The following is a 25,948-nucleotide window of genomic DNA, read 5'->3' as shown; positions in this document are numbered from 1 at the left end:
TATCAGATTATAAAATTCCTTTTCTGGAAGAAGGTACTATAATATCTGAAGGTATGCTTTGAAAAAAATACAAAAATGAAAAAGGTACCATTTCAAGATCATTAAGTCTATGTTGAACTTAAGTGAATTTCAGTAAAACTCTAATTCAAAGGAAAATCTAACATTAACAAGAGGTTCCAATAACATTATTTTAGTAAGCAAAATGAGCAGTATATGCAACTGTTAATGGGCACCAAGTTCAATAGAGTAGACATTAGCTTCTGCATTGATATTTTTCAAGTTATGTTAAAAGTGTTGCTTTAAGCTGTGAATCTTTTGCCAAAGAAAAACTTAAAAAAATTTTTTATTTAAATAATTTTATTTTCTTTCTGTAGATAGGAAGGATACAAGTTAGAAATTTTACCAAGAAAACTTAAATGTTTAATAAAGATATCAAAAGCTAAAACTTGGCTAAGCTATTATGCAAGATACTGTGTGTAAAGACAGACTCATGAATGGAGGCAAATTTCATTCAAAATGAACTCTACCCTTATTTTATTAAAAGGGCAGACAGGTGCCTGGGTGGCTCAGGCGGTTAAGTGAGTGACTTTTGGTTTTCGTCTCAGGTCACGATCTCATGAGGTTGTGAGTTTGAGCCCCACGTTGGGCTCTGTAGCTAGGAGCACGGAGCCTGCTTGGGGTTCTCATTCTCTTCCCCTCTCTCTGCCCCTCCCCTGCTCACAATGTCTCTTTCTCAAATAAATGAACTTTAAAATAAAATAGAAAGAATAAAAGAGCAGACAGTCCGCCTGCTTGCTTAAATTATAGTAGCACTGTGATTCACTGTGAAGTTAAGGAACTGTCTTTGAGTCCATGACAGTCATAAATCACAATGTACGGTGGGTATGGAAGTCATAAAGAACAACAGGTTCTCATAAAAAACAAATATTTTAAGACCTTGAAAATCAACTTTTCTTGAAAATCATGAAGAAGGTGCTCAGGTTAGATTAATAATAGACTAATAACCTCAGTTAAATTAAACATTAGGGAGCTACATTAATGCGACTTAATATACAGAAAGGAATCTTTCAGAATAAGGAGATTAGAATGAAATGAATTTTAGGTTATTTTCTCCCCCCCCCCCCCCCACAAAAAAAACCCAAAACAACCGTGTGCGCATTATGCAGGCATTCCCTATTCCTCACCCTCCTGCCCCTGACCCCTGGACAACCACAAACCTTCTGTCTCTGTAGAATTGTCTATGCTGGATTTCATGTAATGGAGTCCTACAACGTGTAAATCTTTTGTGACTGACTTTCATTCAGCATGTTTTCAAGTTTCATCCATATTGAAGTGTGTATGAGTGTTTCTCCTGTTATTGCTGGGTGATATCCCATTCTGTGGCTCGACCACATTCTGTTAATCAGTTAATGGATATTTGAGTTGTTTCACTTTCTGTTAATATAAATAATGCTTCTGTAAACATTCATATACCAGTTTTTGGCTGGGCATCAGATTGTGACCTGAGCTGAGACCAAGAGTTTGGACGTTTAACCTACCGAGCCACCCAGGCGCCCTGTTACAGGTGTTTATAGACACTTCTCTAATTGTATCCTAGAAGAGCTGTCACATCCAGTCCTTAAGTAATACTGTTCTCAGAATTTCCTACATGTACAGCTCTTTTCTCCCCATCAGCATTATTGAGATAAAACTGACGCATTAACATTGTATAAGCTTATGGTATACAATGGCCAGCACTTGCTATTTTTGATGATAGCCCCCTGGTGGGTATGAAGTGGTATTTCTTCATGTTTTGATTTGCATTTCCTTAGTGGCCAGTGATGTGGAGCATCTTTTCATGTGATATTGGCTATTTGTGTATCTTTCAGGGAGCAATGTTTGTTCAGATACTTTGCCCATGTTTAAATTGGATCACTTGTCTTTTTATTATTGAGTTGTAAGAGTTCTTTATATATTTTATTTTTTTTAATGTTTATTTTTGAGAGAGAGCAAGTAGGAGAGGGCAGAGAGAGAAAGTGAGAGAGAATCCGAAGCAGGCTTTGCACTGTCAGCACAGTCTGACGTGGGGCTCAATCTCACGAACCCTTGAGATCATGGCCTAAGCTGAAATAAAGAGTCGGCACTTAACCGACTGAGCCACCCAGGTGCCCCAATATATATATATAGAGAGAGAGAGAGAGTGCTGTATACGTACGAGTTCCTGATCAGATTTGCAGATTTTTTTTGTCTTATTTTGTGTGTTGTCTTTCTGCTTTTGTCATGTTGTCCTTTGCAGCAAAAAAAATTTTTTAAATTTTTGATGAAGTCCAGTGTATCTAATTTTTCTATGGTTGCTTGTGCATTTTAGTAGTTACAGTTGCAAGATCCATTCACAGAGTCTAATTTCTCGTACTGTCAGTATTGGATCTTATAGCATCATATGATTAATGTTGTGAACGTTGTATGTACATACAGTAGTTGTTTTTTTTCCTTTAACCTTTTTTTTTTTGAGAAACACAAGGGAGGGGCAGAGGGAGAGAGAGAACCTTTAAAAAAATTTTTTTTAATGTTTATTTTTTTTATTTAAAAAAAATTTTTTTTTTTCAACGTTTATTTATTTTTGGGACAGAGAGAGACAGAGCATGAACGGGCGAGGGGCAGAGAGAGAGGGAGACACAGAATCAGAAACAGGCTCCAGGCTCTGAGCCATCAGCCCAGAGCCCGATGCGGGGCTCGAACTCACGGACCGTGAGATCGTGACCTGGTTGAAGTCGGACGCTTAACTGCGCCACCCAGGCGCCCCTAAAAAAATTTTTTTTTTAACGTTTATTTATTTTTGAGACAGAGAGAGACAGAGCATGAATGGGGGAGGGGCAGAGAGAGAGGGAGACACAGAATCGGAAACAGGCTCCAGGCTCTGAGCCATCAGCCCAGAGCCTGACGCGGGGCTCGAACTCACGGACCGCGAGATCGTGACCTGAGTCGAAGTCGGACACTTAACTGACTGAGCCAGCCAGGCACCCCTTAATGTTTATTTTTGAGAGAGAGAGAGAGAGAGAGAGAGAGAAAGAGACAGAGCATGAGTGGGGGAGGGGCAGAGAGAGAGAGGGAGACACAGAATCCGAAGCAGGCTCCAGGCTCTGAGCTGTCAGCACACAGCCTGATGCGGGGCTAGAACTCAAACTGCAAGATCATGACCTCAGCTGAAGTCGGACACTTAACTAAGTCACCCAGGTCCAGAGAGAGAGAGGGAGAGGGAGACAGGCTCCACTGTCAGCGCAGATCCTGATGCAGGGCTCGATCCCATGACTGTGGGATCATGACCTGAGCTGAAATCAAGAGTTGGATGCTCAACTGACTAAGCCACTCAGGAACCTGTCTTCTTATGTATAAATTATGTATAAATTTCCTTCTGCTGATAGTGCCCATGCTTCATTTTTTAAGAGTTGTCATGTTTTGTGGTTTTACCATAATTGACATAGTCATCCTCTTCTGCTTGATTTTCAACTTCATGATTTAAATAGTGCTGGTTAGGGGCGCCTGGGAGGCTCAGTCAGTTAAGAGTCTCACTTTCGCCCAGGTCATGATTTCATGGTTCGAGAGTTTGAGCCCTGTGTTGGGCTCTGCACTGACAGTATGCAGTCTGCTTGGGGTTCTCCCTCTCCTTGCCTCCCCTCCCCAAAATGAATAAATAAACTTTAAAAAAAAGAAAAGAAAAGAAATTGTGCTGGTTAGCTGTATCCATCAACTTAAAAGTTACCTTTTTTTCTTTCTTTAGGTAGGATTGACATAAAACAGTTGATGGCAAAGAAGCTACGGTTGACAGCAGAGGCAGAGGTAAGTAGCTCCATGTTTTAGAAACAAGAGTGTAGAGTTAGGGTAGGGAGCTCTGTTTCCTAAAGTTTTTAATGCTCACTTGCTTAAGGATTAATTTACCTTTCTTATCAGTTGACACTATCCTGCTGTGGAACAGGAAGATAAGGTCTGCCACTTTGCATCCTACATTTAAAAACCAGATTGCTTTTTTCTCTTCCATCCTGTCCACCACTCTCACTTCGTGGCCTTTGCCAGCAGAACTTGATTTTTGTGAACCACGATATAGTTGAATGTGTGAATGTCTGTGCAGGTACTTTATGAAAGGATCTATTGTGGTTCATGGTAAATAATAAGTCCCCAGTAAGATTCCTTGTTAGGGATAAAGAAGAAATACCAAGTCAAAAACAACATGGAGCCATTTCAAGTGAGGCAGACTGTTCTACAATTCAGAATTCAGCGGTGCCCTCAGGAAATGCTAGAAGACAAAGATTTTTTTTTTTTTACTCTGAACTAATACTGTGTGTGCTTAAATGTAATGTGACTTCAAATCCAAGGCAGTCTTTTTTCCAATGAGAAGATCACTTCCAAACCTTATTGGGTCACCTTGAGTGTGTACACATCCATTAATGATGAAATAGGCCTGTTTTTATTTATTAATTTAGTGGGCATATGTGCCTTTATATACGATAATTTAAATTTAGATATTTTTGTAATCATATTTCATGAAACACTATGTGCAAGATTATTTACATCCGCTTTGGTATTAGTGTCTTGTAATTATAAGTGCTTGTTTTCCAGTTGTTCTCTAGTCCGGGGCAGAAAGCTTTTCCTTTTGTCTAATCTTTTGGAAGTACAGCACTTTTTCAGTCCAGGGATGATGCTGGCACTGGAAGTTTGAGGACAAGTACCTATTTGCTTAACATTAACAGACCTCTCTCTACCCCCACTCATCCGTTCAGTGTATTTGTGATTTCTACAGTGTAATGACTCACTGTATTTTTTGTTTGTTTGTTTACTCATTTTTTGAGAGACCGAGCGAGCGAGTGGGGGTGCAGAGAGAGAGAGGGAGAATCCAAAGCAGGGTTTAGGCTCTCAGCTGTTGGCACAGCCCAACACAGGGCTCAAATTCACGATCTGTGAGATCATGACCTGAGCCTAAGTTGGGCACTTAACTGACTCAGCCACCCAGGCGCCCCTGACTCATTGTATTTTTATAAAGTAGTATTCAGTGGTGTATTTACTATGCTTGAAACCGTGAGTCTAGACTTCGAGGTAACAGTGTGTTAAGTTTTTATTTATTTTTTCTGATTTTATTGGGTTACCTGTATAAGCCTTCACGACTGCAGTGATCAAGATCATTTCTGGTGCATGTCTTTTCCATTTAATAATTTGTTCCATTGTGAGTGACTGTTTAAAGAGTTGATTATTAGGTAACCTTCACTTATCTAAGGGATAATTTATAATTTTGGCTACCAAAAGAAAAATCTTTAAGGGTGCATGTCCTGTTTTTAAGGGCTTATTCTTGCAAATATAGTGATAAAAGAAAATTTGTTTTTGTGGCAGGCTAGAGTATTTCTGACCCTTATTCCTCTAGATTGGCTGGACACACCTGGGTTTATGTTCTGTTACTTTTCTAATTCCCCTTCTGTTCCTCTTGTTCCTTCTCCACCGCCCAGCAAGAACACAAAGCCCTTATCTGTTCTGTTTGTGAGGGAAATTTTCAAATGAGTGAACCGGCTGTCGTTACTGTTTATTTAAAAAAAAAATCTGAAGTGGGAGAGGAATTCTTTTTGAATGCAGAATCTCAAATCCAAAGAGGAAAGGGAGGGAGTATGGAGTGGGAAGCAGAGGTCAGGGGAAAGCCACATGGTGGGCAGAGGGGGGAGGTTTCAAGGATTTAAGTTGCAAGCTTTGTTATGAAGAGAATATCCTGCTTATCCGCTTTACATATTAATCAGTGAATAAAAGTATTACGTTTTTAGTTTGGTCAGTTAGGAGGATCTGAAGGAGAGAAAGAAATGAATGAAAGAATGGAAAAGAAACTGAGGGGAAAGGGAAGGTGGATATTGGTTAATCTAGTATTTATTACTCTGTGTTGTACCAGTGCGGGTGACATAGTGGAGCAAGATTCGCTCCCTGTTGTTGGGGAGGACGTAGCTCGAGCACAAGTGTGGAGGTAAGAGGCTCACGCCGTCTATCAGAAATGACACTTGATCAGCATCTGCGCCCCTGTTGGGGCACGATAGAAAGAAAAATACAGTTGCAAAATTGTAGAGCTAGATTGTAAAGCATTTGCTTCTCTGCCTTCATGCCCTGTTTGGAAAGCTCCTTCCACTTGAAACTTTCTTTAACTTCCTGTTTCACCAGTCAGAATACTGTCTGTCCTTGAAGTTGTAGTTCCTGTTGCCGCTTCCACAGTTTTCTAAGTACAGCTTGAAACGATGTCCTCCCTCCTTTATACTTTATACTTTACACCTAGTGTGTACCCTGAGTCTATACTCTGCCTTTATTACACAGTGCTTTCTAAATGAAATCACTAAAATTCTTTTGGTGAACTTTTGGTGATTTGACTTAGGAATGTTTTTATTGGCAATTTGATATCTAAAGAGATAGAACATCTTGCATTGTTTATTAATTGGAATGCTTTTGAGGGAGATGTATTAGGAATGCAGTGCTGATCTGAAGTTGAAGATGATGTATAGAGTTTGGAGACAAAAGATAGGAAGCTATTGTGATACTTTAGTATTACTGAGTAAATAGGCAGGGAGGAGAAGGGAACTACATTTAGATGTCTTGTTATGGGCCACAGCTTGTACTAGGTGTCTTACGTTTTACGTACATAATTTCATTAAATTACCCCACTTACAAGAGCGATTTCTTAACTGCGTATATTTTGTTGTTTTGTTTTGTGACTTCATATTTACTAATGTGAAATGACCATTGAGGTGACAGATATGTGAATATTGTTTGGAGCCGTAAAATTGACTTCTTTTCTCTTTTGGGTTTTTAGAAATAATTTTTAAAACTAACGAAAATCAAGAATCTTTGTAGTTATTTGTAATTTGGAGTCCTGCTCTAACCCATTTGGTCACTCAACTACATTGGACCATCTTCCCCTAATCTTTAAGGTGAGGACATGGGGCTAGCTACCTCCAGGGCCCCCTTCAGCTCCAATAGTCTGTGTCATTGTGTCGCTCACTTAAACTTTTGTTCCTAATTCACTGTTTTTGTGGTGTGAAGGGAATGGGTAGTCTGTAGATTTTATGGGGCGACTCTTTCCGCTCCACAGAACTGGAGTTGTCAGATAAAGTACAGTAGGCTTACATTTATTTGTTGTTTGTTTATTCCAGATAAACAACAAATAGTTTTTTAGTCATCATGCAATATTTGAGACATAATTAGGCCAAAAAAGTCCTTTGTGTCAAGTTCACATTTAACTGGGTGTACTGTATGCTCATTTGCTAGATATGACCGACAAAGAGCTCTCCGAAAGATGGAAGAGCTCATGTTAAAGAAAGGTGTGCAAAGGGTTGTCAAGTACTGAGCAAGCTCTTTAGTCTGAAGGGAAGAGGAACAAGAGATGATGAAACTAGTGGTTGAACTGATTGAATCTCTTAAGGTCACATCTAGGTCCAAGTGCTGTCATCAGAAAGTTTTAAGTACTTAATTACAAAAAAAAAAAAAAAAAATCGGTGCTGGTGGGATCATACAACATTGTGTAACCCCGAGTCGTGACCTTTTGAAATGCTCAGAATTGTGTTGTAATCAGACTTAAAAGCGCTTGGACTAGTCCAAGAGAAATTCAAGTGATGAAGTCCCAACCAACTTATGTTAATAAATTAGCTTCGTTTTAACATTGTGTTAGTGAAACTATCAAATTATTTCTTTGCTTGCAAGTAAAAGAAACCTACTTTGGCTTATTTAAGAAAAAGAAAATACATTTGAAAGATATTAATGTATCTCTGGGAATCCTAGAAGTTGAACACTTCAGCTTTTGAAAATGGAAAAGGGCTTTAGTAGCAAGAGTTCAGATATTTCTGAATTTTTCAGTTAATAAGGTTTTTGTCCCTCTTTTTAAGCTCAGAGTTGTAGATCTTTGAGAGAAAGAATTGGGATTTTGGCCAGAAGGGCAGGGCCGTATGGTACAGCCCTGGCCTAGACACTCAGTTCCTGTCTTTACCCTTGAGGACAGTTTCCAGAGAAAAGAGGATGAGAAGAGTTAAAAAGGGAGTGCCTTGATGCCGTTGATTATCGTGGAGCTTTTATTAATGTAGACAGCTTTGTAGAGGGAATGCTAGGTCTCATGTGAGGGGATGAAAAATTACTTCCTGTTTCTATTTCTTAAAAACACATATTGCAACATATTTCATTTCCTTCTGTTGTAGCATTTCCAATACTATTTTACACATCAATACCTTATGCTATTGCCTAACTATTATAAATGAGCAAACTGTCATGAGTAGGGCTGGGATGGCATGTCTGCAAATGAGGACTTCCTTTCATGGTTTATTGCTCATCCAAGTAACCTCGTCCAAAAAAGTTTTTGGAGAGTGCCAGTCTATTTGATATATTGGCAAGACTGCTGGAGACGTAAGTAAGTCTGAGTCTTTTCGGCCTAGAAATTCTTTGATTATTGTATACTTTGAGGTTAGGTTGTGCTCACACAAGATAAACACAAGAGAAACACAAATAATTGTGGCTTAAACAAGATAGATGTGTATTGCCCTCTCATGTAAATGATCTAGAGGTGGGAAGTCTAGGACGGTTATGGTGACTCTGTGTCCCTCCAGGACCCTGGTCCCTTCTACTTCTGTGCTGTACCATTGTAGGCTGTGATCCTCTTTTTTGTTGTCCAAATGATTCCAGCCGTTTCATCTAAGTTTCACGGAGCAGGATCGAGTTAGGAAGAAAAGTAGGTTGACACCTAACAGCCTCTATTACAACTGTCCATTCTACTTTCCTTCCCTTGACCTTCTGGTCAAATCTGTTGGCTGTGTGACTGTAGCCTTCTGATATTTCCCTTTCTCATTTTGCCTAAATGCGTAGATGAGTCAGTCTCTAGTCTCCTTTGATGAACCTTGGGAAAATCAGTTTATTGTTCTTAGGATTTCGTCAGTTATAAAATGCAGATAGGTGCCTGTTATGTTGCCCTCTCAGGGAATGTTCAGTAATCTAGCTCCTTGAATTACCAACTAGTCGGTTCTTTTGTCAGGCAATATGTTAGGTGCTGGGATTCTGAAGAAGTCGTGTTTTCTGTCCTCATGCTGGCTCAGAACGCTCTGTATAGAATAGGTTAACAGAGGAACAACAACTGAATCAGATACTTTAAAAATGCTCTTTGAAAGCTATAAAGTGGTGTCAGTGTAAGTTGCTATTTGTGGTAAGAAGTTACATAATTTTAGAGCTTTATTGAAAACCTTATAGGTGGTAGTTACTCCTTGTTTTACATTAGTGAGAATCCAAAGCATCGAAACTAGTCAGATGGTAATGTTCTGCATATCACCGAACATTCTGGTTCTGCTCTACCCCCCAATATTTTGTTTTCTTTCTTCCATCATACACACAGATCCATGCAGACAGTGTAGACACATGTAGGCGTGTACATCATAGATACATCGGCAAAATAAGCAACAATTTATATGTTCAGTTATATATTTTTAAACATTTTGTGGGTTTTTTGTGTGTGTTAAAATGTTCTTTGACAATGTGATATAAAATGATTTCATGATAGTCATTTGTATGAATGTATCATTGGTTAACTATGACACTTTCTGGTTTTCTAGCGTTTAACAATGGCTTAGGAAGTTGGTAAAGATGATGAGAAATAGCAAAATACATCATTTGGATAAGATGAGGGAGCTGCTTAAGCAGATGAAGATAAATAAATGTGTTTCACCTCAGTTTAGATTGATAAAAATAAGGAATCAGGAATATCATGGTCTGACTTAAGTTGGGAGACAGCTCAGGATGAATTTTATTTTAAATAAAAGGGATTATAATTTAGAGCTCTAATTTCATTAGCCACTGGGTTATCTTGAACCTTTGGCTTCTTGTTTTAAGGATTATGCAGTAGTTACACTCAAGACTTAACTTGCAAACAAGTGTTTCTTTTTAAATATGGAGGAGGAATTTATTATAGTACACTATGACTGTAAACCTCTTTTACGTTAGTGTGTTGAAATGAAATGCAAATTTCATGAAATTTTGTGATAGGACTAATTTATTAGATTACCTACTATTTTCAGGCTACATGTACATTGTTCCCTTTTTTTTAGGTTTTTGCTTTTTTGGTTTATGGTGCTAATCATAAAGAAAATATGTTAGCTCCAGTATGGTAGAAAGTGATATAATGTCATATGATGTTTAAGGTCATCTAGACTGGGGGTTCTAATCCTGGTTCTCTAGTTTACAAGGTCTGTGACCTTGGGCAAGTCACATTACTTGATTTGTTCGAGCTTAGAGCTCTCCTGTGTAAAGTAGGAATTATGTTGCCGATTTTACGAAGATGGTTTTAAGACTAATATATAAAGGCCCCTAACACAGTATCACAGACATTAAGTCACAGCCATTACTAACAATAGCAACAGTAGTGATTTTTAGTCCCATTTCCTTCATAGCTTTTAGTAAGAAATCAGGGTGAGGGAATTCTTCTAGACAAGTACTTTCTGCTTTGTAATAGACATTGAGTAGTCAGCAGTGGTATGAGTAGGAGTTTCAGTGCTAGGGGTTGGTTTCCAAAGCTGTTTGGAAATACACTTAACACGTAAACAGTCTTGCAAGTTGCTTTGCTGAGAGCTAGATGTACAGTGGTTAACAAGAAGACATACTGTTTAAAGTCAGGCGGGGGAGGCAGACATTAAGACACCAAAAAATAGAAATGTATATAATGTTAGATGATATTAAGTGCTATGAAGGAAACGAATAAGGTACAGTAGCTTTAGTGTGAACTGTTAGGAGAAACCTCTCTTGAGGAGTTAATTTAGTTTAAGACCCAAACATTATATTACCTATTCTATTGTCTTATCTGTTTTGTTCAGAAAGGTCAGGTTTCTGGTTCCATGCCACTGTGAGGTTAAAAGTTCTCTGTGCAAAGCCGGGCATCGAGTCAGAGACATAAGTTCACGGACTAGCAATATGACCTTGGAGTCAGGGTGTAATTTTTTACACACCGTCCTCAGTATGTATTTGTACTTTGTATTTCTTTCTCTGTTTACTTTTTTATTTTTTCCATGCCTCTGTGCCTTTGAAGGGGTGATTTTATCTATCCATAAATGACCCTGCTCTTGTCTCGTTTTAAAACTCAGTTCAGGGTAACCTGTACTTGGAAGGCTTTTTAGAAGAATTATCTCTCTAAAATGCAAATCGGAACATGCTTATAAAACGTGTTTAAAACCTCATTGTGGGTCACCTGGTTAAGCGCCCAAGGCTTGATTTCTGCTCGGGTCATGATCTCACGGTTGTGAGATTGAGCCCTGCCCGTCCAGCTCGGTGCTGAGCCCAGATCCTGCTTGGGCTTCTCTCTCCCCTTCTCTCTCTGCCCCCCACCCCCACATGCACTCTCAAAATATATAGACATTAAAAAAAAACAAAACAAAACATCATTGGTTTCCTGTTGCCTTTATGATAAAACGAACAATTCTTGTAATGGCCTGAAGGTCTGTCACAGTCTGGCCCCTTTGCTTCTTCAGCCTCATCTCTGATCGCTCATGCGCGCCTTCACTAAGTGGACCATAGAATCTTTGCTTCATGATGGTTGTTCCCCATTCTTAGGATCTTAGAGGTTGTCCAGTTCAGCTGCTTATTTTTAAAAATGAGGTTTCTTTCAGAGGGGGTCTGGTGGGGGGATGGGCAAAATGGATGAAAGGGAGTGGGAGATACGGGCTTCAGTTAATGGAATGAGGAAGTCATGGGAATTAAAGGCACAGGTTAGGGAATATAGTCAATGGTATATTGTAAAAGTGTTGTATGGTGACAGATAGTAGCTGCCTTTGTGGGCACAGCATCACGTATAGAGTTGTCGAGTCACTGTGTTGTACATCTGAAACTAATGTAACATCGTGTGTGAACTACACTCAAAAATCGTTTTTAAAAAATGAAGTTTCTTGGGGCTCTTAAAATACAGTGATTCTGTTTAAATAGATTAAGCACGCTGCTTTTCTAGTTTCTCATTAACTGCCTGCCTCCTTCCTTTGGTCGTCCTTCCGTCTGACTGTCATCGTGCTGGGACAATCATGGGCCATGGGCTGGGTGAAATTAATAGAGATGAAATTGAGAACATAAGCAAGTTAGGAAGCCTGTAACACCCCAACCTCCCTTTCAGGTTGCTGATACCAGCTATTCAGATTTCTAGTGATCACATTGTGAAGTTCTGTAATTAGTGACAGTCTCATGTTCTGGAAGAACTCCAAAGGCAGAAGTGGAGCACTGTTTGTACTGTATTTTTCTATATTTGCTCTTATAAGGGGAGTGACAGTAACAAGCAGTCACTATTTTCATCAGTATTTGGATCCATGAAATGAGGAGGCTGAGGAAACTCCGTGTCCACAACAGAGTTCTTCCTTGTGTCTGGGTGGCCCCAGCTTCTGTTAACTTTGATTCCTCAGAAAAAGGACAAATCTGGGCATTAAGTAATGAATATTAGGCATCTTGTGGATACGGTGCTGTGTATAGGAATGTGGTAGATTTGAACCTTTTAATAGTTACAGTGCAATGACGTGGATACGGCTAGAGGGTATGATGCCAAGTGAAATAAGTCAGAGAGACATTGCACTCATGTGGAATTTTAGAAGCAAAACAAATGAGCCAAGGGGGAGAAAAAGAGAGAGGGAGAGGCCAACCAAGAAATGGACTCAACCTTAGGGAACAAACTGATGGTTACCAGAGGGGAGGGGGGGTGGGGTCGGTGTAAATAGGCCACAGGGAATTAAGGAGGGCGCTTGATGTGCCGAGCACCGGGTAACGCTGAAACACTATATTGTATACCTAAAACAAATATTACCCTGTATGTGAGCTAATTGGAATTTAAATAAAAAATGGTAAATCATTACAGCACGATTTTTATTTTACATTGGTTTTGTTTGTTTGTTTTTCCTTCACTGGTTAGCTCTGACTGGGTTGGAGCAGGAGATGTCTGTCTGTAGGGTGATAACTATGTCAGATCCTCTACTGGGCATTTTTTGCAGGGGCTTTTGTTTCGGGACTTTTTTTTTTTTTTTTTTCCACACCACAGTTTAGCAAGTTAGATGTTTTTTGTCTGAGTTTTGCACATGAGTAACTGTGGTAAAAGTGAAATAGCTTGCCTGAGGCCACACTCAAATGGTGGAGGTAGAATTTGAACCCAGGTCTGCCTAGCTGAAAGCTTGTATTTTTCTATTTTATTACTCAACACTAAAGATATCTTTTTCCTACCTGCATATAAATTCTACCTCAGGAAAAGGAGACATAAGTTAATCATATTAAAATAGTACCTTTTGGGGGCGCCTGGGTGGCTCAGTCGGTTGAGCGTCCGACTTCGGCTCAGATCATGATCTCACGGCTCACGTGTTCGAGCCCCGCGCCGGGCTTTGTGCTGACAGCTCAGAGCCTGGAGCCTGTTTCGGATTCTGTGTCTCCCTCTCTCTCTGCCCTCCCCTGCTCGCGTGCTCACTGTCTCTCAAAAATAAATAAACATTTAAAAAAAAAAAAAAGGTACCTTTTTTTAGCTCAGCATCCCCAAGAAGTGTTCTGTCCTATCCAGGGTATGAGCGGTTGAGGTCATATGTGGGGGGGAGGGGATTGTGAAAGCAAGTTACAAGGAGGCTTGACATCTGTCACCACCTTCTACTGGCCCTCATGCTATTGGGATGACTGATTTAATTCTTTTACCTTGTCTCTTCTCTGTTTCTCGTCACTCTCAATGCCACTTTGTGGTATTCCCTGCACCATTAATAATTTATGTCGTTCCTCTTTGGACAGTGAGCTCAGCGAGAGCAGGGCTGTGTCTGTCTTGTTTATCACCCTACGTGCTGAGTAAGGTGCTCTTTGTCCTCCAACTGGGTTTGGTTCTGGGGATTGGATAGCGGGTTGGGAGAGCAAGGGGACACTCTTATTTGTGGAGCGACTGGAAAAGAAGAAAAGGTAGGAGTTTTGGAGTATGGAGAAAAAAGGGATAGAAGGAAGGGGAAAAGAAGAGGGTACAGTTGATGAAGAGGGTGAGGGTTGGGAGATTGTACTTTGCTCACTACAGGACCAGAGGCTGCAAGTTCTTTGGAGTGTAAGGCAAAGGCTTGTCTGGGGGGGTGTAGTGTGTAAGGCCAAGAGCTTGTGACAAAAGAAACTGGCTCTGTACCCTATTCACCTTGAGTTGGGTGGGTTAGGACCTGATTTTACGATTCTTACTGACATTTATGTAACATTATGATTTTTTTTTTCTTGCTTCCGGTCTACTTAAGCCAATACTTAATTGGGAAGGGGACTGGTCCCAGAATATGAGGAATCCTAGCTAAAAGGAACAGCTTGACTCCCTTTGCCACATTTCAAGATTCCAGGCTTTTTTTTTTTCTTTAATTTTTTTTTAAAGTTTATTTATTTATATTTGAGGGAGAGAGGGAGAGAGAATCCCAAGCTGGCTCTTCACTAGTGAGGCTCGAACTCATCCATGAACTGTGAGATCATGACCTGAGCTGAAACCAAGAGTTGGATGCTTAACTCACTGAGGCACCCAGGTGCCCCCCGCCTGACTTTTTAAGTTTATTTATTTATTTTTTTCGAAGTTTATTTATTTTGTTTGAGCATGCACCTCTTGATCTCAACGGTTGTGAGTTCAAGCCCCGCATTGGGTGTAGAGCCTACTTAAACAAAGGAGCTGTTCTAGCAAGGGCCGCACAGCATCCTGAATTTAAATGGACAGCCCGTGTGCTCGCTTTGGCAGCACATATACTAAAATTGGCACGATGCGGACATCAGCATGGCCCCTGTGCAAGGATGACCTGCGGACTCAGTGGACAGCCACATTGTAGCAGGCGTCTGCATACCCTGCTGCAGGTTTGACTCTCTAAGGAAAGTCCTTGCAGAGCCCGGCCTGGGGCTCATTCCCACGAACCACGAGAACCCTGAGAACCTGAGCTGAAATCAAGAATCCAGCACGGAACTGTAACCGACTGAGCCTCCCAGGCGCCCCGCAGGTTTCTTTTTTTAATGCTGAGCAAAATGTCAGTGGTCTGATTTGAATAGGGAGCAGAGTGTTAAGACCTTATGCTGGGTAGCCCCTCGTCCTGCCTCCCTCTCCTCCTTTTCTTGTTTCAGGTAGGCTCTGCGTCCTCCGTTGGGCTTGAACTCATGACCCTGAGATCAAGAGTCACGTGCTCAACCATCTGAGCCAGCCCCACCCCTCCTTCTTTCTGACCTCAACTCTTATCACTCCTCTTCAGCTGTGACATCCTGCTTCCTTAATATTTCTCACATTAGCTCAGGGTGTTCCCACCTCAGGGTTTTTTGCAATGATCCTTTTTTCTTCCTGATACTTTTCCCACAGATACTCACTAACTTGTCCTCTTACCTTCTTCACATCTTCTCCAGTGTACTACTATCTTCGAGGCGAAATTTCCTTGACCTCTGTGAAAAACACCTTCCCCTGCCTCCCCCGTCCCCAGTACCTTTGCATTATTTCTTTCCCAAACACCTGGCCTGCATTCTGTTATGTCCTGTCTACCCTCGTTGGAATTTTAAGTTCCATGAAGACAGGGACTTGGTTTTGTTCATTGTATCTCTAGTGCCTGGAACTGCATGGGACAACATTTTCAGACGAGCTGGAAAAAAAAATTTTATTAATCAGTCCAACTCTAGAGATTAAATGAGAACGCACCTTTTTTGTTTGCCACTTTTTTTGGGTTTTGTTTTGTTTGTTGGGGAAGCATTCTATTGAAAAATTTCAAAATATGAGGATGGACATATAATTGAAATGGAACAGGCAAAAGAACTAAAATAAAATACTAGGAGGTAACCTTCATATGAAAAAATAATTCTATAAAGCTTTTTATTCTTTCTTCCAGGGAACATAGGTCCTTAATAATATTTTGTTCTTAAAAGCAGCCTGTGTGGTTCACTTCTGCTGTTTTGGCTCATACTTTCCTATCTCTCTCCATTTCATCACATCGTCTCCTTCTGGCACTTTTCCTTTTTTTATTTTATTTTATTTTATTTTTGAGGTTTCAGCTCAGCTCCCAGTTCAAAAAAGACACTTCCAGTCATCTCCTACTTGCTTTCTTTGCTGATATCCTGTATGTTGCTCAGGTGACACTTAGGTGGTCCACTGTGTATTGTTTATATGTGTATATCTTGTATTTTCCATCTCTGTCTGCTGTCTTGTGGCAGCTAGGATTTTATTGTAATCTCACTGCTCAGGACCCAAAAGGCATTTGGGAATTGCGGGAGCAGTTTTGATGCAGACGGACTGGGTCTGAGGACCCAGAGAGAGGGGGTGTCCCACAGGACCAGCCAGGAGGGTCCTTGGCTTTGTGCAAGATGGAAATCCAACACCCACTGAGAGGAAGTGAGAACAGAGTTTATTGAACACCAAGAGTGAAGATAAAGGAGTGTCTGGGAAACTTGGAAAGAGGAGTGAGACTTGTCTTTCCTTGGAGTCCAGGTTTTTTATTGAGGATTGTGGTCTGGTGACATGTCTTCTCAGGCATTCGGAACAAAGACACACATTTAGGTGTCCTTTCTAAGTCACTTATGCCCTGGAGCCCAGGGGTCCTGGAAAATCCGTCATGACCACCCCACCTGGTCACTTTTAGGTGTTATCTCTTGTGCTGCAAGACTCCAAAGAAATCACTAACTCCTTGACCTTTATAGGGAGGACTTACATTATCTGATCTGTAAGGTGTATGTAAGGCAGGGGTATGAGTCCTAGCAAGAATAGAAGTAGGGAAAGGAACAGAAAAGCAGTATTTCCTGGGATCCCTTTAGTTTCCCTGTCTCAGTTTGAAAGACCTTCATGTGCTTCCATTAGATACATTGATATTTTTAGGCTTACTTTTAAAGACTTAGTCAAGCTCTTAGTATAACACAACCTAGAAAAATGCTACTTGTGATATTTTAGGCTCAACCTAAACAGTTTAGTTAGGGGAATGAGCATTTATTTCTTGAAACAATTGTAAGACTTTTTCCTTTATGTGTATGAGTCCTACCAATTTAAAAATGCTCAGATTTACAATTTGAATACCTATAATAGGTGGCCCGTTATAACCTGAAGAATATGTTTTTGGTTCATACTTTTTAAAAACTGTGGATATGTAAGTTTTAAGATGGTAAAAATAGTTTGAGAGCAAAACATACAACAATTTTGTTATGAAAGTGTATGTGTGTTACGGTTAGGTAAATATATAGTTGGGGAGGTAGTAACAAATATTATCGTATAAATGTTGATACCCTGTGGAAATGACATGACCTAAAATACAAGCAGTGGGTCTTTGTGGGTGTAGGGGTGGCTTGAGAGGAAAAGGGACTTAAATTATATAATGATGCCATAATATTGACTTTTTACTTTTTGTTATTTTCCACATAAAAATTGGAAGAGAAATAGATTGTCATTTTTATCATTTCTGTTATTTTGTTTTTATACATCTTTTGTAGAAGTTCGTTTAGTTGGGGATTACTTTGATATTTTGATTGATGCATAAAAGGGTTAAATTTTTAAAAGACATAAATTAGCATGTTGCTTTTTCAATAGCCATTTCTGCATCTGCAGCTTGGCTGTGGAAATCAGTTTTCTGTTTTTACTTCTGTGAGCTCACTGAACATGGATTTCTTTTCTTTTCTTTTTCTTTTTAATAATTTATTGTCAAATTGGTTTCCATACAACACCCACTGCTCATCCCAACAGGTGCCCTCCTCAATGCCCATCACCTACTTTCCCCTCTCCCCCACCCCCCATCAACCCTCAGTTTGTTTTCAGTATTTAAGAGTCTCTTAGGGTTTGCCTCCTTCCCTCCCTTCCCCTCCCCCATGGTCTTCTGTTAAGTTTCTCAGGATCCTCATAGGAGTGAGAACGTACGGTATCTGTCTTTCTCTGCCTGACTTATTTCACTTAGCATAATACTCTCCCGTTCCATCCACGTTGCTACAAACGGCCAGATTTCATTCTTTCTCGTTGCCAAATAGTATTCCGTTGTATACATAAACCACAATTTCTTTATCCATTTGTCAGTTGATGGACATTTAGGCTCTTTCCATACTTTGGCTATTGTTGAAAATGCTGCTACAAACATTGGGGTGCAAGTGCCCCTATGCATCAGCACTCCAGTATCCCTCGGGTAAATTCGTAGCAGTGCTGTTGCTGGGTCATAGGGTAGGTCTATTTTTAATTTTTTGAGGAACCTCCACACTGTTTTCCAGAGCGGCTGCACCAGTTTGCATTCCCACCAACAGTGCAAGAGGGTTCCCGTTTCTCCACATCCTCTCCAGCATCTATAGTCTCCTGATTTGTTCGTTTTAGCCACTCTGACTGGCATGAGGTGATATCTCAGTGTGGTTTTGATTTGTATTTCCCTGATGAGGAGTGACGTTGAGCATCTTTTCATGTGCCTGTTGGCCATCTGGATGTCTTCTTTAGAGAAGTGTCTATTCATGTCTTCTGCCCATTTCTTCCCTGGATTATTTGTTTTTCAGGTGTGGAGTTGGGTGAGCTCTTCATAGATTTTGGATACTAGCCCTTTGTCTGATATGTCATTTGCAAATATCTTTTCCCATTCCATTGGTTGCCTTTTAGTTTTGTTGATTATTTCCTTTGCAGTGCAGAAGCTTTTTATCTTGATGAGGTCCCAATTGTTCATTTTTGCTTTTAATTCCCCTGCCTTTGGGGATGTGTCAAGTAAGAAATTGCTGCGGCTGAGGTCAGAGAGGTTTTTTCCTGCTTTCTCCTCTAGGATTTTGATGGTTTCCTGTCTCACATTTAGGTCTGTCATCCATTTTGAGTTTATTTTTGTGCATGGTGTAAGAAAGTGGTCTAGTTTCATTCTTCTGCATGTTGCTGTCCAGTTCTCCCAGCACCATTTGCTAAAGAGGCTGTCTTTTTTCCATTGGATATTCTTTCCTGCTTTGTCAAAGATTAGTTGGCCATACATTTGTGGGTCCAATCCTGGAGTCTCTGTTCTATTCCATTGGTCTATGTGTTTTTGTGCCAATACCATGCTGTCTTGATGATTACAACTTTGTAGTAGAGGCTAAAGTCTGGGATTGTGATGCCTCCCGCTTTGGTCTTCAATGTTACTTTGGCTATTCGGAGTCTTTTGTAGTTCCATACAAATTTTAGGATTGCTTGTTTTAGCTTCGAGAAGAATGCTGGTGCGATTTTGATTGGGATTGCCCTGAATGTGTAGATTGCTTTGGGTAGCATTGACATTTTAACAATATTTATTCTTCCAATCCATAAGCACGGAATGTTTTTCCATTTCTTTGTACTTCTTTAATTTCCTTCATAAGCTTTCTATAGTTTTCAGCATACAGATCTTTTACATCTTTGGTTAGGTTTATTCCTAGGTATTTTATGATTCTTGGTGCAGTTGTGAATGGGATCAGTTTCTTTGTCTTTCTGTTGCTTCATTATTGGTGTAGAGAAATGCAACTGACTTCTGTACATTGATTTTGTATCCTGCAACTTTGCTGAATTCATGTGTCAGTTCTAGCAGACTTTTGGTGGAGTCTGTCGGGTTTTCCATGTATAATATTATGTCTGTCATCTGCAAAAAGTGAAAGCTTGACTTCATCTTTGCCAATTTTGATGCCTTTGATTTCCTTTTGTTGTCTGATTGCTGATGCTAGAACTTCCAACAGTATGTTCAACACCAGTGGTGAGAATGGACATCCCTGTCGTGTTTGTGATCTCGGGGAAAGCTCTCAGTTTTTCCCCATTGAGGATGGTATTAGCTGTGGGCTTTTCATGTATGGTTTTTATGATGTTTAAGTATGTTCCTTCTATCCCGACTTTCTTGAGGGTTCTTATTCAGAAAGGATGCTGTATTTTGTCAGATGTTTTTTCTGCATCTATTGACAGGATCATGTGGTTCTTATCCTTTCTTTTATTAATGTGATGTATCACATTAATTGATTTGTGAATATTGAACCAGCCCTGTAGTCCAGGAATGAATTCTATTTGATCATGGTGAATAATTCTTTTTATATGTTGTTGAATTTGATTTGCTAGTATCTTGTTGAGAATTTTTGCATCCATGTTCATCGGGGATATTGGCCTGTAGTTGTTTTTTTTTGCTGGGTCTCTGTCTGGTTTGGGAATCAGAGTAATGCTGGCTTCATAGAATGAGTCTGGAAACATGGATTTCTTTTGATCTAGCTCTGTTTAAGAGAATCCTTTGGAAAAATGTTAATAACCTGCAAGCATGTGCTAGTTCCTAATGTGTTCTTTTTTTTTTTTTAATTTGTTTTAAAATTTAGGAATTGAAGCCATTTTTTATGAAGGAAGTTGGCAGTCACTTTGATGATTTTGTGAACAATCTCATTGAGAAATCGACATCATTAGACAGTGGTGGGTGTGCCATCACGAGCTTTTCTGTTCTTGAAGGAGATAAAAACCATAGAGCTAAGTAAGTATGAATATTAGTTTCTTTTAGTGCAAACATGTACTCTGATCATGCTCAGTAGTCAGAATATGGACTGCAGGAAAAATGCCTGGATTCACATGCTAATACCACTTTTTATTAGCTCTGTGTTGTCTTGGGCAAATGAACCACTTGAAGGGTGGGTTTCTTCGTCTTAATATGAGGATTATAACAAACATGTACCTCATTTAAGACCATGCCTTTTTTTTTTTTTTTTTTTTTTGAGGGAGAGAGGGCGCAAGTGAGCAAGGGGCAGAGAGAGAGAAGCTGGGCTCATCCAAAGTGGGGCTTCTGTTTTTTTTGTTTTGTTTTTACCCAAAGTGGGGCTCATGCTCACCTGAAGTGGGGCCTGCGGTCGCCCAAAGTGGGGCTCAAAATCGCAAAATGTGAGATCATGACCGGAGCCGAAATCAAGAGTCAGATGCTTAGCCAATAAGCCACCCAGGTGCCCTGGCATCATGAATTTCAGTGCAGTTTCAGAGGACAGGCCAGTAACAGCGTGTGAACTGGAGCAGGGCTAGAGGCCTGTTAGGAGAAGAGAGTGGCTGTCTGTGTGATGGCAGGCATGCATTTCCATAGGGGCTGGGCTATGGAGAGCCTTTGAACCCTGCTCTAGTGACATCTCTTCTTTCCTAACCAGATAGGCCTGTATATAGCTCACTGCATTGTTCAACATTAAATGATACAACATGCATAAAACCCTTAACATGGTGCCTGGGTCATAGTGAGAAGCTGCTTTATTAATGTTATATGCTATAGTTTCTCTTATCTATAGGTTTACATTTCTTAAAATACTTGCTGTATTTATATTTTAATTTAATTTTTTGCTCTTTCCAGAGATCTCAGAGCACCTCCAGAACATGGAAAGATTTTTGTTGTAAGGCGGTCTCTCTTAGAGTGAGTATTTTTAGTTGCTTTTATTAAATTCTTAGTTTGAATTAAAAGTGTTCTGATTATTAAAATCACTGCTTAATCTACACATGTTTAGTGAGTTTGTTCTGTATTGATATAAATCATTGGTTTTGATACTTCTTGTACACTTGCTGTCTCTTTTCCTCCTCTGTGATCTTCTGGTTCTATGTCTAGTTTTCAAGGAGGAGTTAGCGGTAACAATGGTTAACTGTCCTCTGATAAATTCCTTGAAGTTGTGATGCAGAGAACCTATTACTGAAGAAGCTAGAACAAAAGTTTTCTGATTAGGTAAACCCCATTATGAGAGTTCTGGTGTTGCTGCCTTCTTGGTATATTATGTATATTTTTCATGTCTTTGGCTAGCCAGCCAAGAGACTTGATAGTTTTCTCAGATTTACTTAGTTTAGAATCCTGATTGTGTGAATTTTATGGAAAAAAAAAAAAAAATCAAGCAATGTATATTAATCATGGCGACCTCGGGGCGCCTGGGTGGCGCAGTCGGTTAAGCGTCCGACTTCAGCCAGGTCACGATCTTGCAGTCCGTGAGTTCGGGCCCCGTGTCAGGCTCTGGGCTGATGGCTCGGAGCCTGGAGCCTGTTTCCGATGCTGTGTCTCCCTCTCTCTCTGCCCCTCCCCCGTTCATGCTCTGTTTCTCTCTGTCCCAAAAATAAATAAAAAACGTTGAAAAAAAAAAAAATTTTAATCATGGCGACCTCATTTGTGAACTGCAAATTAAAGGTGTACTTTGGGTAGGTAATGATTGTTTCTTTTATAGTATTCTCTGAGTAGATCATTTATCTATTTACTCAGTCATTTATTCATTAACAGACTACTGTAATTTCACCTGTATTAGTACAGGTCATCTGAAATAGTTGGGCTGGTGAAAAATTACCTTGAGTGTCTTAATGTGCTTTTTAAAACCAATACATCTTCAGGGTGCCTGTGGCTCAGTTGGTTAAAGCATCTGACTCTTGATTTCAGCTCAGGTTATGGTCTTGGAGTTGTGGGATTGAGCCCTGCATTGGCCTCTGAGCTGGGCGTGGAGCCTGTGTGAGATTCTCTCCCTCTCCCTCTGTGCCCCCCACATACACCACATCCCATGCACGCTCTCTATCTCTCTCAAAACAGAAAAAAATAACCATCTTCTACTTACCAAAATTTGCTTTCTGTGAGCCAACTTGATCTGTATTACTTAATTTTGATGAGAAGAAAAGAGGGGTACAGAGGATCTGAAGCAGGCTCTGTGCTAACAGCAGAGAGAGCCCCATGCAGGGCTTGAGCTCACGAACTGTGACATCATGACCTGAGCCAAAGTCGTACACCTAACCAACTGAGCCATCTAGGCACCCCAAGAAGGCCAGTTTTCTGGACCTGTTATGTTATATAGAATACAGTTTCAGTATTTGCCACACTGTTTTTTGAAGAAATTTATCTTTTAAAATCTGTGTCTGGGGGGAAATGCAGGCTTTTCACATAAAAGGGAAAATAAATGATTTTGACATTGTAATGAAGGTTTTAATGATAGAATTGTGTATATAAAAAAATAAAATTCAAGTATCCGATAATTATAAAACATTTTTCTTTAAGTTTATTTATTTTTGAGAGAGAGAGTGTGAGTTGGGGAGGGGCAGAGGGAGAGGGAGACACAGAATCTGAAGCAGGCTCCAGGCTCTGAGCTGTCAGCACAGGGCCTGACGCGGGTCTCGAACTCACAGACTGTGAGATCATGACCTGAGCCGAGGTCTGACGCCCAACCGACTGAGCAACCCAGGTGCCCTTATAAAACATTTTTGTAACCAAGGAAATAAATATTTTATGGCTCAGGTGGGTTTTTATTAGAATTTGAAGATTCCTAATCCAGGGCAATCTAAAATATCATCGAAAAGTTATTTAGATGATGAGCACACATCTTTGCAAAAACAAAGCTAAACAAACTTGTTTTAGTCAAATATAAAAAATACCTATTTAAGAAGGTGTCATCTAGAAAGTCATTGCTGTATTTTAAAAGTAGCCCTATCTTAAATGAAAAGATCAATGAGGATAGAAAATAAAAGCATTTGTAAATGGTTAAGTTTATAGATATGTAGGGTAGTGGTTGATTATCATCGTTATAGAAATGCATACATATGAATTTTTTTATGTTTTTTAAAAATGTTTGAGAGAGAGAGAGAGAGAGAGAGAGAGTGCAAGCAGGGAAGGGGCAGTGAGAGAGGGGGACAGAGGATCCAAAGCAGTCTCTGCATGACAGCAGCGAGCCACATGTGGGGCTCGAACTCACAAATGGTGAGATCACAACCTGAGCCAAAGTTGGACGCTCAACAGACTGAGCCACCCAGGCTCCCCACATGTATGTGAATCTTAACATGTTGGAAATAGATAGCACCTAATGTAAGTTAAGTGTAGAGAGTGGAATGTAAGAATAAGATTAAAAAAAAAACTTGTAATCTTTGGAATAGCTTTTGTGTTTTCATTGCCTTTTGCCTACTTACAAAACAGCCACTTCTGGCAGGTTTTCAAGAATGCCCATCATTTGTTTTAAATGTTTGATATCCATGCTATTTCTAGAAGGCAGTATCATTTTATTAGAAAGAACTTTATGCTAAGCTTTTACATTAAGTTTTTACCTTGGTCATGTCATTGACTATCTCTGCTTCAGATTTAATATTCTGTGATTACTACTGGAGATGTTTGCTCATGATTACTATTCAAGGGTAGATTAAACCCCTGCTGAACTGCCTTAAGTGTTTAATATGTGGTGTTTTAAAATTAAATATAGATAATTAATTTATTGGTTTGAACTGCATTTACAGCGAGCTGTTTGAGGTGGACCACATCAGAACAATATATCACATGTTTATTGCCCTGCTCATTCTCTTTATCCTCAGCACACTCGTAGTAGATTACATTGATGAAGGAAGGTAAGGCAAGAAAACGAATGTTTGGCTAGTTCCTGCATGGGGTGTTGGGAGCTTTTGTGACGTTTAAATTTTGGTAAATTTTGGTGATTTGGTTAAGTTTGCTTCAGGAAATCCCAGAGCAGCTCACTGGAGGATGAGATTCCTCTCTCTCAAGAGCACAACTAAATGGAATATTGGAAGTTTCATTAGTTTTATTTTTCAAATGGTCTTTTTTAGTACATTTTAGCAGTTTCTAAATAATTTTCCTAAATGGGAAAATTTTGTATATACAGTTTATCAATTTTCTACGATGGTATGCGTTTCAGGTTGTTACTAAAAATAAGTAGCTTATTGGAATTATGCTTGAAAAACATTTCTTTTTAATGTAAGAATGAAATTGTAACTTTAAAAATGATAGGGTGGTAATCATACATTGAATTATGTGCATTATTAGAAAGTCACATTTTGACATAATTGTTTAATAGTATATTAGTAGAGTTTTGAATTATTCCTATTCTTAAAAATCATCTTTTGGATGTAACAGTGATTGCTATTACAATACTTTAGATATTAACTTTATAATATCTTAGAACTGAAAATTTATGAATGTTAGAATCTAATCACAAGAAGTTTAAAGTTTTATTCTTTTAGGTTATCTTGGGTACCTTATGTTCAAAAACTATATCATGTTAGGGCTTTTAGAAAATTTGTTGTTGGGATACATTGTGAAGCAGAGGCTTTGGAGCAGTTCTCTCTCTAGCACAGCTCTTACCTCCACAACTAGAGTAGATTAACGTTGTTGTGTTTCCTAAGGTTCAGAGTTTTAGGTCTGAAAGTTTGGGATTCTGTGAGTCAACGCACATTAAAAATTTGTGTTTTTTCTCTGTGCTTCTTCTCCCTAGGCTGGTGCTTGAGTTCAATCTCATGTCTTACGCTTTTGGCAAATTTCCTATTGCCATGTGGACGTGGTGGACCATGTTCTTGAGTACACTTTCAATTCCCTATTTCCTCTTTCAACATTGGGCTAGAGGCTACAGCCGGAGTTCTCATCCAGTGGTCCATTGTCTCATCCATGGCTTCCTTTTCATGGTCTTCCTGATAGGAGTTCTAGGTTTGGGACCAACATATGTTGCATTAGCTTACACGCTCCCACCAGCTTCCCGGAGCATTGTCATACTTGAACAGGTAAGGTTTTGAATGTTGCCCAGTGCAGTGCAACTTAGTTATTTTAACTTAGTTAAAATAATACTGATGTTCTGTTATTTTTAGTTGTATTAGTTGGATACATCTTTCTATCTGGTTCTTTGTGCTATTGTGTATAAAATTAAAGTGGTAAACTAGATCATCTCCTATCTTAAAATTCATACTAGTTTCAGTATCCTCTGATTCTTGGTAATTATATTGAACTGTGCTGGGTGAATTCAAATTTTGTTCTTGAACACGTGTAGAAATCATTTAAAGTATAAAATATTTTTGTAATTTAAAACTCTACCTTTGAGGTGTCCGATTCATTGTTCTGTCATATAAACGGTTCCCATCTGAATAAAGGATTTATTTTGTTCATACACCCTTTAGAATTTTCTGACTTACATTGGCTGTCTGTAATGTTCTGTGTGACTAATGGGAAGGACTATTTCAGGAAACTTTGAATAGGTTTTTTGTTTCTTACCGTAATACGGTTGTAATAGATAATGCTGTTAGGTGCAAAATAATTTGAGTAATAACATGTCCTTCCTTAGAGTTTGTTTT

At 39.5% G+C, this 25,948-nt stretch overlaps 1 protein-coding gene and 1 non-coding gene across 4 annotated transcripts in view; both read left to right on the top strand.

Moving 5' to 3' along the window:
* The window catches only part of SOAT1 (sterol O-acyltransferase 1), an 83,985-nt gene that overhangs the window by 39,910 nt on the left and 18,127 nt on the right, over window positions 1–25,948 (top strand). For all 3 annotated transcript variants that reach the window (XM_086694039.1, XM_086694038.1, XM_025920952.2), the window contains 5 exons: window positions 3,758–3,816; window positions 20,227–20,375; window positions 21,228–21,287; window positions 24,113–24,220; window positions 25,102–25,384. In XM_086694039.1, coding sequence (XP_086550165.1) covers window positions 3,781–3,816; window positions 20,227–20,375; window positions 21,228–21,287; window positions 24,113–24,220; window positions 25,102–25,384 — 636 coding nt within the window. In that variant the 5' untranslated portion in view covers window positions 3,758–3,780. The remainder of the gene's footprint in view (window positions 1–3,757; window positions 3,817–20,226; window positions 20,376–21,227; window positions 21,288–24,112; window positions 24,221–25,101; window positions 25,385–25,948) is intronic.
* Window positions 14,689–14,791, top strand: LOC112857975 (U6 spliceosomal RNA). Its single transcript, XR_003223375.1, has one exon. It is a non-coding gene; the product is annotated as a U6 spliceosomal RNA (small nuclear RNA).

The sequence above is a fragment of the Puma concolor genome, chromosome E4 (genome assembly GCF_028749965.1).
Source record: "Puma concolor isolate L17-30 chromosome E4, mPumCon1.1.hap2, whole genome shotgun sequence".
Classification (NCBI taxonomy): domain Eukaryota; kingdom Metazoa; phylum Chordata; class Mammalia; order Carnivora; family Felidae; genus Puma; species Puma concolor.
Note: the sequence above shows the minus strand (reverse complement) of the source record. Positions and strands in the feature narration are given on the sequence as shown.